Genomic DNA, 12,197 nt, shown 5'->3' with positions numbered 1-12,197 from the left:
AACGGGGAAATGCGAGTCTGTGCCGAGCATTTTCCCTGTTTCGGGCCGAATCCTTATATCGTTGATATGTCAAGTCAATGCACTATTATTGTCTTTATACTGCAATCTAAAAAAAACATTTTCAATTGTTGTTTAGTGCGTTAATGTTATTTTTTTATTTAAATATTGGGGAAATCCCCCTTTGTAAAGGCCTCATATCACACAGAAAAATATACAACACGATGAAATGTACATCCAATATTACCGCAATCAATGGTGAACGAATTCGTTTGTTTACAGACTAAAATATCAACAATAAACATAAAACATAATGATTTATAGGTTATAAACAAAAAGTATTAATAAGTGAAATATGTTTTCCCAAAAATTGTAAAAGAAACAAGTTTGAGTCGTTAAACGCATCGTTGTTTACATTGGAAACAAGAACGGGGTGAAGATGTCGTATGAATAATTAAATATAATTTCGACAATTTCTATTTAAATATTCAGGAGAAAAAGTGATATCAGGTTAGTGACTGTATATGACATAGAAATATACGGTCAACGCATTTTGACTGCTCAAATAGAACGAGTGCAGTATAAAGTACAATTGAAACTATAACTATTACCCCGGTTTGATATATTTTTGTCATGAACTGGCAAAAAAATCCTTTTGAAAACCATGGATGTTATAGTACCTGAATGTGTAAAAAGCGGACATATTATAATAGTAAAATTTATCTCATATCAAAATTTTGCCTGAATGATTTAAAACTTTTTGTTCCTTAATGATTCCTAAATTTACCAACGTTCAATTTCGCAAAGGTTAATATGTATCTTACCGGTACCTGATGACCGAGCTAATAATACATATTAAGACTCACCACAGTAGTATGAACCTAGTGCTTAAATAACAAGTGCGACCGGCGCGATTTCCTGTTTCAATATTGTTTAAATATTGTTTGCAAAAACCGTCTGAATATTATATCTCTTGGCTAGATTTTGGTAAAATTGTCAACCAATTATTTGTTAAGGCAAATTAGTTTAAAAGTATGATTTACAAATTACTATCCCCATATTAATAAAATTATGAATGGAAATGGGGAATGTGTCAAAGAGACAACAACCCGACCATAGAAAAAAAAACAACAGAAGGTCACCAACAGGTCTTCAATGTATATACTAGTTCAGTTATAATGAACGCCATACAAATTTTACACAAGAAACTAAAATTGTTAAAATACAAGATCAACAAAGGCCAGAGGGTCCTGACTTGGGACAGGGGCAAAAATGCGGCTGGGTTAAACATGCTTTTGAGATCTGAACTATTCGCCTTTACCTCTAGCCAATGGAGAAAAATAAACGTATAATAACACGCACATTAAAATTCAATTCAAGAGAAGTCCGAGTCTGAAGTCAGAAAATGTAACCAAAGAAAATAAACAAAATGACGATAATACACAAATAACAACAGACTACTAGCAGTTAACTGACATGCCAGCTCCAGACTTCAATTATGAATTATTATGATTTCATCCTATGAACATCAGACCTATTCCTTCCCGTTAGAGTTTAGTATCATACCATCATAACATATACGAGAAGAACATAACCCGTGTCATGCCAACAACTAGTTTTTGAAAAAAATGTGTTTAGTTCCGATGCAAAGACCCTGAAAGTGAATCAGTATTAACACCAAAATATGCAATCTTTAATGACCTGACAACAGTATCGTAACTATATCCCTTCTTAATAAGTCTATTTAGCTTTTTTGTTAGCTTCTGAGGTGAATACTGACACCTTTGTGCTTTATTAAGAATATTTCCATAAAAAAATGGATGTGACACATGTATGTGAAGTTAGCATCCGGTTTGTTATTTAAAATTAAGTTGAAAATATTAAAAAAATTAAACACACGATAACATTAAAAGCATGATTTTCATAGTTAAGAGGACTGATAACATACGTTGGAAATCGTTTACTGACCTCTTCAAGCTGTCGAATATAAAACCTATACTATGTTGCATATTTGTCTTTATGTAATATATACTTTTGCCAATAAAATGACATCAAAGATGTACCTTTATACATGATATTTCTTAAAACAAAAATAAAACCCGAAAACTTTAGAAATATTTAGTCCGCATTTCTTTTTAACCAAAATTTTGTAAACGTTGTGTCGCGTTTGTTGTTGTTTTCTAAAAGTTACAAAAGGAAAAACAAAAAAAATCATAAGTCTTTAGTGACCGGGTTTGAACTTTCAATAATGCATGTATATGTTGTTGGTAGACAGGCTTTTTACAAACGTAGAACGCAATACTTCGTTTAATCAGGTTGAAGTAAGAAACAAATGCAGCGTTGGTTTTAATAAACGACAAACTGCAGACGCACATTAAGCGTGTGCATGGTTTGTCAAAGTTTACGTTAACATTGCAAATGCATGTTTGAAAGAAATTTTCAAAACATGTGCGCGCTTGGCGGTTTGTAACGTTTATGTTAGAAAAAAATGCGGCATAAGAAATATAAATTGAAATATTTATGGAAAGCCCCAAAAATAAATATATAATGAAAACCTACATGAGACCCCTTAAATGAGGGTGAGACCCCCCTGGTCTGTTTATGTCCAAAAATCCTAATAAATCATATTTTATCAATATTATACATACCTTTTAACTATGCACATTTTACATGCGTACTTTTTGTATTGTTTGTAGTGCATGTGTTTCATATTTTCCAAATCATATACAACAAACATTAAATAGGATGATCATCGGAATAGCAAAATCAATTTATTTTTCGAATAACGTCTTTGCAAAATTTTCTCAATCTTCTAAAGAATTGATGTTAAAACCAATTTTGCTACATTTTTCTGGGTTTTGCCAGGTTTGTAAATCATTTAAATCATGATATCTTAATGTATATCAATGCTACATAATTTACGTGTAGAAAACATGAAAAAGGAAGATGTACGACATGTAAAATATTAATCACTAGTAACTTAGCAGGAACATATCATTATACAACATCGTTTGAGCCCCCGAGACAGTGCTGTTTACGGAATTCAATGTACTTTGTTGGGCTATGTTCTGTTGGTGTAACTCGATAGGCTTTGTGTACAATGATGAATCAACACCAGCCTGTAAATAAAGATCCGCAATGCAGGGTTTTTAACAATAAAAAAAATAATCAGCCGAACCATGATCATTCGTGGTTCTCAAAACGTACGCCTCATCGAGAACATTTATCATCTGACCAATAGCCCTATACTAAGTCCCTCTTTCCGAAAATATACAAGAAGGTTTTGGATGAGGCAACTATGCACTGCGATAAGATTAAAATGGCCGCTGAGATAGAAAGGAGTTAAACATCAGCTCTGCAGTATTTGGCATTTAAACTGCATTTTGATGAAGAATTTTATTAAAAGTAATAGCATTATATCCCAAATCGTATGGAAATTATAGATATCAACTTAGTTTGAAATTTCCTTATTGGAATGACGTGTATTAGTGAAACAGAACATTTTGGAATTCAGTGGAATTTAATTATATTCTATTTTTAAATGTTTTTTCAAAAATAAAAAAATATGCCTGAGGTGTAATCAAGAAGTGTACAAACAATGTTGACAGCTAAAAAGACAAGAGCCAAAGAATCTTCACAATCAAGAAAAACAGTGAAAGGAAAACAAACAAACTAATTTAGATGTATCAGATGAACGTTTGGAATATTGTGGTAGCATTGATAGTATTCAAAGTACTCTTAGTGAACTAAAAAAGGCCCTTCAGGTTAAAGTTACTAAAGATGATTTAAGTAATGCAATCAATTGTCTGGTTTAACAAAAAGACTTAAAAGATATTGTTACCAACATTGTTGAACAATTATTATTAACTTGAAAAGAATTTGTCAGAGAGAGTTTGAGCAAAAGTTAGGGAGACATCTGGAAAGTAACAAGATCAGATTTATTCTTTGATGATAGACAATGAAAACCTGAGAGAACGTGTGAGGGCAATCGATCTATAGAGAAATTAGAGGACAGGTAAGTGAAAACAACATAGAGCTATTGATCATGATGAAGCAATAACACTAGGAAATTATAATTAACATTATAGTAGAAAGCAAACACCAGAATACTTTTAAAATTACACAGAAAGGCTTAGTGATGCATTAAGAGATGAGTTTGTCAATATGGTAAACAAAGAGTTTAAATTAAATAAACTTATCATAAATACCAGGATCAAAATAGTATATTGACGCCTGACGCGCGTTTCGTAAAAAAAAAGACGCTCGAATCAAAACATGATTAAAAGACCAAATAAAGTACAAATATGAAGAGCACAGAGAACTAAAAATTCCTAAAAGTTTTCTAAGGTAATCTATTCCTGAGGTAGAAAAGCCTTAGTTTTAAAAAAAATCTAAGTTTTGTTTACAGTTTATTAACAAATATAAACATATCAATGATAACTCGAGTCAAAACAGAAGTGCTGACTACTGGGCTGGTGACATAAATCTCTATCAACAGTGGAATCGACCCATAGGTTGCAAACAAACTCAATATAGATACCACGATCAAAATTTTATATTTACGCCAGACGCGAGTTTTGTCTTAAACAAGGTATATGTTAAACCTGATGATGAACAGGCAATACACAGAATTCCAGGGAAAGAGGGACACATAAAACAGTTTTAAAGTGCGTAATATTGAACTAAAAATTAAAATTGTGAGACAGGCGAATGGACTAAAAAATTACATGAAGTTCCATGATGATATGACACATTGTAACCTAGGATTTATGACAAGACTAGAATAAAGGGCTGCGCTTTAGCTCATGATACGCCCGTTGCTCTTTTAACTTGTCTTTTAATGAATTTAAATGATCGACTAGAACTAGTGTGAGCCCTGTCAAATACCCCCCCCCCCCCCCCCCAAATAATAAATAAAAATGCACCAAAAAGTTGGCACTATTAAGGCTACCTCAAATTTACTTAAGTTTGTTGTCTTAATTTTTCATCCATACATTCTATCTTGTTCACAACACACTTTCTGAGTACCACGTACCTTTTATATTTATAAAATGGAAAGGGAGCTTATGTGAGTTATTGTCTGAAGTGTGGACGACGGACGGACAGACGGACGGACAACGGAATACCATAATACGTCCCGTCTGAATAAAAATGGCAAAAAGGACTACAATGACAATGAGGAGCAGCAAGAAGATAACAGGGAAAGTGAAGATGGTGAAAGTGACTCTACTGAAAGTTATGATCTAAATGAGGAAGTAGGTGATGAAAGTAAGGATTTCATTGATGATGGAGATAAAGATTACATTGATGATGGAGATGAGGATTTCATTGATGATGAGGATGAGGATTTCATTGATGATGAGGAAGCCTTTTCTGAGAATGAAAATGAGGATTTTTCTGATGATGAGGGCAGTGATTACAGTGAAGAAGACACTGATGATTAAACCTAGTTCAGCTTTTCAATATTTAGCATAAAAAACAAATATCATTAACATTGGCATATAACATAGAAGTCTTCAATCCAATATAAGGAAAGTGATATATGCTTATGGGTTTTAGTAATTCTATGGACAAATTTTATAGTAGTTTGAAAGAAAGTAATTTTCTTGGGGGATATTGATTGAACCTTTTTGTTGTTTAGAATATTCACAAGATGATCATATTGATAAATGTTTAGGAGACTTGATTCCCTTATTTTTTTCATAAAATGACACCCTTTAACATTTAAGGAATATTTAGTCACATGTTAGGATTTGTATGTTGTGACTTGTTCACTTCTTATGTGCTATTGTAGACTAGTAATGTTTTATAACATTTTTTATTGCGCTCAACCCTTCCACTGAAACCTAACTCTATAAAAAAGCTGCGATGCTAGGGTATCATTTGTGATTTCAATTGCAACCAATTTTAACAAGAGTAAAACATCCTATTTGCAAAAACAGTATTTGATTTTTTATCCATAGCAAAAATGTTATCATAAAATGATATATGCCTCAGGGAACAGTTAGTATCCCAGGGACTGCTAATGTGCTTTCATCATTGTAAACATTCAATGATAGTACAAACGTATGACGTTCATGGAACCTATTTTTTACAAGAAATTTAATGTTTTAAATTGAACTAAAGATTTTACAAATTTTATGTTTTCATCAGAGTTTATTAAGTATTATTTGTAACATCAATAGATATAAACAATTCACCAAAGTTTCATGGACATTGATGAAAGCCTTTTTTAGTTATTGTCCGAAGTGTTAAAAAAAAACCCTTTTTTATGAATAAAGCCCCATAAATCCAAAACTTAAAATCTGAAATTAAAAAAAAACGAAAGGGAGCTTACATCAATAGATATAAACAATTCACCAAAGTTTCATGGATATTGGTGAAAGCCTTTTTGAGTTATTGTCCGAAGTGTTGAAATCCCCCCTTTTTCATGAATAAAGCCCCATAAATCCAAAACTTAAAATCTGAAATTAAAAAAAAAAACGAAAGGAAGCTTACGTCAATAGATATAAACAATTCACCAAAGTTTCATGGACATTGGTGAAAGCCTTTTTGAGTTATTGTCCGAAGTGTTGAAAATCCCCCCTTTTTTATGATTGATTGATTGATTGTTGGTTGCTTAACGTCCAGTGGCAAATATTTCATGCATATTCAGGACGAGAACAAGTTAACAATAAATACTATAGGTAGGTTGTTATAATCGAGGATGATGGTCGGGGAAATTTGGACTGCCACTGGAAAATGAGGGTATATTGGATAGAGACAGAAATTTTGCCTTGCAACAGGCCACCTACGGACCCCTCAAAGAGTTGTTGCAAGGGTTCTTAACGTGCAAAGAGCGTGGCACTCTCTTTACACGAGGCATCGGATTTAACGTCCCCATCTGACCGGACGTGACTGCGAACTTGATACATCCCGCACAGCCAAACGGACGCCCCACTTCGGCAAGCGTTTTACTGCCGGTCGGGAGAAGACCAAGTGACCATACTTCTATACCCCAGTCACCCTTGGGGATCCCTTTTTTATGAATAAAGCCCCATAAATCCAAAACTTAAAATCTGAAATTAAAAAAACACGACAGGGAGCTTACATCAATAGATATAAACAATTCACCAAAGTTTGACGGACATTGATGAAAGCCTTTTTGAGTTATTGCCCGAAGTGTTAAAAATCCCCATTTTTTATGAATAAAGCCCCATAAATCCAAAATTAACTTAAAATCTGAAATTTATAAAAATTGAAAGGGAGCTTACATCAATAGATATAAACAATTCACCAAAGTTTCAGGGACATTGGTGAAAGCCTTTTTGAGTTATTGTCTGAAGTGTTAAAAATCACCCTTTTTTTATGAATAAAGCCCCATAAATCCAAAACTTGAAATCAGAAATTAAAAAAAACCGAATGGGAGCTTACACCAATATCTATAAACAATTCACCAAAGTTTCATGGACATTGGTGAAAGCCTTTTTGAGTTATTGTCCGAAGTGTTGAAAAACCCCTCTTTTTTATGAATAAAGTCCCATAAATCCAAAACTTAAAATCTGAAATTAAAAAAAAAAAAACGAAAGGGAGCTTACATCAATAGATATAAACAATTCACCAAAGTTTCATGGACATTGGTGAAAGCCTTTTTGAGTTATTGTCCGAAGTGTTGAAAATCCCCCCTTTTTTTATGAATAAAGCCCCATAAATCCAAAACTTAAAATCTGAAATTTATAAAAATTGAAAGGGAGCTTACATCAATAGATATAAACAATTCACCAATGTTTCATGGACATTGGTGAAAGCCTTTTTGAGTTATTGTCCAAAGTTCTAAAAATCCCCCCTTTTTTATGAATAAAGCCCCATAAATCCAAAACTTAAAATCTGAAATTAAAAAAAAACCGAAAGGGAGCTTACATCAATAGATATAAACAATTCACCAAAGTTTCATGGACATTGGTGAAAGCCTTTTTGAGTTATTGTCCGAAGTGTTGAAAATCCCCCCTTTTTTATGAATAAAGCCCCATAAATCCAAAACTTAAAATCTGAAATTAAAAAAAAAACGAAAGGGAGCTTACATCAATAGATATAAACAATTCACCAAAGTTTCATGGACATTGGTGAAAGCCTTTTTGAGTTATTGTCCGAAGTGTTGAATATCCCCCCTTTTTATGAATAAAGCCCCATAACAATCTCCGGCGCAGAGATCACATATCCGTTCCGTTCAATACTTTGTAACACTACACTCAATAGGACCTCTGCCATACCTTTTTTTGCGTACTTTTTTGTTCCCAATCTCTAATCAAAATCTACATTACTGTCATATTAAGTGCAGTATTGCAAAGCATGTATGGAACGGATATGAACTCTGCGCCGGAGATTGGCCCCATAAATCCAAAACTTAAAATCTGAAATTAAAAAAAAACGAAAGGGAGTTTACGTCAATAGATATAAACAATTCACTTAAGTTTCATGGAAATTGGTGAAAGTGTTTTTGAGTTATTGTCCGAAGTGTGGACGACGGACGGACAGACTGACGGACAGACAGACAGACGGTTTACCATAATACGTCCCGTCCCGGGCGTATAAAAATGGTGAACATTTTGAAAATGTCTGATTTTTTAATTGCAATGTATATGCCAAGCAACAGGATTGAAGCAGAAGTATATTTGACTCATTTAACAATATTGATCAAAAACTGAAAAACAAAAAAGGTCATTAGAAATTCATTTCTTTATTTGATACATTGCTTAATGTTTCATTACTTTAAATTAAAAATAATGAAATATAGTAATATGATTAAAACAATCTGCATGGGCTGTTTTTAATTGTTTTGCATTGTCTTATCGGGGCCTTTTATAGCTGACTATGCGGTATGGGCTTTGCTCATTGTTGAAGGCCGTATGGTGACCTATAGTTGTTAATGTTTGTGTCATTTTGGTCTTTTGTGGATAGTTGTCTCATTGGCAATCATACCACATCTTCTTTTTTATATGTGCATTATTATCAATTAATTTTCATATAATGACTCTCTGAATTTGATTTGAATAATTCGTACACATATTTGACTTGAAGTATTTTTTTATATATTTTTTTTGTTTTGTTTGTGTGAAACGCTCCTTAATTTGAAGATAACTGTATATTTATAAAAGGTAGATAACTCAAAATAATTTACAAATCAAAGGAAGATGACAAACATCTTGTATTCTTTTTTACCTGTCATGAATCTCTCTTCTTAATATACCAATTAATTTATTGTCTTAAGAATGCAACATTTTTTATTTTGTAAATGATAAGAATGCCATACTGTAAAATTAAGTTGATTACATTTTGTTGTACACAAATGACTTAACAGGTATCTATGCTACAATTTATCTGCTCAATTATTTTTTTTTATAATAATGGATAATATTGTTACAGTGTTGTCTTATGAATTTAAGTGGTCTTTTTTTATAATTAAAAAAAAAAGAACAGAAGTTCTTGATTGGGCGAAGTGCAAAAATGCCTCAGTTATTTTCTTTCAAGAAATCCATAGTAATAACAATATTGAACAAAAATGGAATCAGTCATCATAGTAACAAAAGAGCAGGTGTCTTTTTGATGTTAAAAAGGTCTTAATTATTGATATCATTTGGATGCATAATTCTATGATTGATATCGATGATAGTTACATTATTTTAGATGTATCCTTGTCAAGTCAACGCATTATTTTGGTTTGTTTGTATGAATTAAATACTGATGAACCATCATTATTAATGACACTAGAACACACCCTTGATATCGCGGGTCCGTGACTGAAACAAATATATAACTATGCACGTAAGCCTTATTTTAGTATTGGTATTGTCATCTGGTAAAGTCGTGCTGATTATAAGATACACAGTATTCTCTGCTTTCAAATCTTTCTGTTTGAACCCGTCGACATGAAACTTATCAATTATTGGTAATATTCAGTTCCTGGAATTGAGTATTTTTTAATCAACAGCATTATCCAATAAAGTTGAATTCTTTGATTCGCTGTTTTACGTCATGCCCGCTAACTTATTGAAAATTGTACCATGTGTACCTATTCGCCTTATTTTAAGTCCAGATATTTAGTATTCGTATTGATATCTTAGAAATTCTTACTGATTAAAATACTGCAATCATACGATAGGGAACAATTTGACCATTTTTTTTAATAAAGAAGTGTCAACCCTGTGATTATGACCCGTATACATATCAAAATCAAATACACCGTTTGGTGGTGTGCCTGTCAGATGCGGAACGTACATATAAGGTAATAGGTAACAGGTGAATATACTTTTGGTATCGGTATCGGATTCGACCCAGATCTTGTTAATTATAGGCAATATTAATTATGTGGAAAACAAAAGGGTCTGGAGTGGTGTATTTTTTTAATCTACACCATTGTCCTATATATTCTATAAAAGGTGGAATCTTTGATTTGTCGTTTTTACCCGATGACGGCTGATAAATTGGACCTCGTTATTTTAGTATTATGGAAAATGGCATCATTTTCAAATGCTAGTTTTTTTTTATGTAGGGACTGGAATATTGTACAAGATACAATCATAGACAATTACATTATTATTCACAATAGAATCCCAAATTCACGAAAAAGATCGAAGAAGTAGTAGAAAGTCTTGAATTATTGGATCCGTGGCGGACTTATATCCAAATGAAAGAACATATGCATGGCGTCAATGCTCACCCATAGAACAAAACGGCTTGATTTGTTTTTAGATACAGAGGATTTATTTCACTCATAAAAATACTAACATTATTCCGGGGTATAAGACAAATCATACTGCTATATCTTTTACCTTTTCTGCCAGTTTAGCAAAGCAACTCCCAACTGTTACGACATTAGACTATGTCAAAAAAAGTGAAAACATGTATAAAGGAGAGTATTATAGATAACAATGAATCAGGCAACATAGATGATCCGTTAAATATACCTCAAGTAAATGACCAGTTTTGGTATGTTTTTTCTAAATCAAATCATACAATAGACGCGTCTTCTCAACCCAGAATTTATTCATTATAAAGCCTTTCTGAGAGTCACTGATAATAGATGGTAAAACAGGTTTTATTCTATTAGCAATGACAACAGAAGCAAATTAGTGTCCGTTTTCACAAGGCTAGTTGGGCGCCAATTAGCTCAATGACGTCCATATTTATCTTCTTTTGGAATAAATGTTATGATACTTTCATACTGAAAATTAGAAAATTTCCCATTTTCATAACCAACATATAACGATTTAAGTGCCAGTCTTTGTAAGAATCAGGCAATTTAGGTAAAAAACAAAACATGGTCAGAAAAAAACCCACTAAGCTAATCATGCTATTTAATACTAACCATCATCCTAAGTTAAAAATAATTGGTCTTTCGTGTGTGTGTGTCTGGTAATATCAAATAACTTGGTTAGAAAATTGGTTAGAATGATAGCAAATTACATAGTTATCTCCCCTTATTTGTTAATTTCTAGTGCATTCCAACCAAATTGTATCTTCTATTACCAGAACAGAAAACGGAAATGAATGTTAATTTTAAGCATAACTACATTTTATGAACTGAAATAAATGTCAAATTAGGTGGGTTTTTCTTGTCATGTTTTCAACACTGCCTGATTCTTAGGCAGACTGGCACTTAAAAAGAAAAGGTACAATATCTCTCTTGTAAAATTCTACAGTATACCCATCTGAGCCTGGACTCTTATATTTTGACATAGATTTGAGGGATTCTGCACAGTCTGTGAGTTTAACAATGTGCCTGAAAAAGGATTCATCATCACATTCCAGATTTTTACTTGAGTATAATGTAAAACACAACAGCAAAACTCTAGATTACTCTAATATCTTTTTTCCTCTTTCATCTTTGAGCTGAGTTATCTTTTTTTAATTTTTTTAATAGAAGGTTTTTTTCCCCAATTTTTCAAAAGAACTCTGCACACTTTTCCCCATTCTCTTGTCAGTTAGCGTAGGATATTAATTTATTTTGTGAACTTTGTACATTATCTAAGAAACATTATTTTCTTGACCTTCAAAGTGAGAGTTTACTGTAGAATATGATGATTATTATTGTCAAGAACTATATAATTATACAATTGTTAATTGTATGAGAACAAACCAAGTATTATAGGGCTTTTCGCAAATATAAGATTATATCAAGAAAATTAACATTTTATAGCAACGACATTTGGTACCACACCTTT

At 32.3% G+C, this 12,197-nt stretch overlaps 1 protein-coding gene across 1 annotated transcript; it reads left to right on the top strand.

The window, feature by feature from the left end:
- Positions 1-2,930: 2,930 nt before the first annotated feature.
- On the top strand, positions 2,931-5,441 carry LOC134717622 (secreted acidic protein 2-like). Its single transcript, XM_063580115.1, has 2 exons — positions 2,931-2,954; positions 5,160-5,441. The coding sequence occupies exons 1-2, from the start codon at positions 2,931-2,933 to the stop codon at positions 5,439-5,441; spliced, it is 306 nt and encodes a 101-aa protein (XP_063436185.1).
- The last annotated feature ends 6,756 nt before the right edge of the window (positions 5,442-12,197 follow it).

Source organism: Mytilus trossulus, chromosome 5 (genome assembly GCF_036588685.1).
Source record: "Mytilus trossulus isolate FHL-02 chromosome 5, PNRI_Mtr1.1.1.hap1, whole genome shotgun sequence".
Lineage (NCBI taxonomy): Eukaryota > Metazoa > Mollusca > Bivalvia > Mytilida > Mytilidae > Mytilus > Mytilus trossulus.
The sequence above is the reverse complement of the archived record's forward strand: the minus strand, read 5'-3'. Positions and strand labels throughout refer to the sequence as shown.

What these genes read in the sequence shown, in the direction of transcription:
- LOC134717622 (XM_063580115.1), top strand. Translation starts at nt 2,931, where the DNA reads ATGAAAAAGGAAGATGTACGACAT. An exon ending in AAAAGGAAGATGTACGACAT is followed by an intron (nt 2,955 to 5,159) that starts GTAAAATATTAA and finishes AATGGCAAAAAG; the next exon opens with GACTACAATGACAATGAGGA.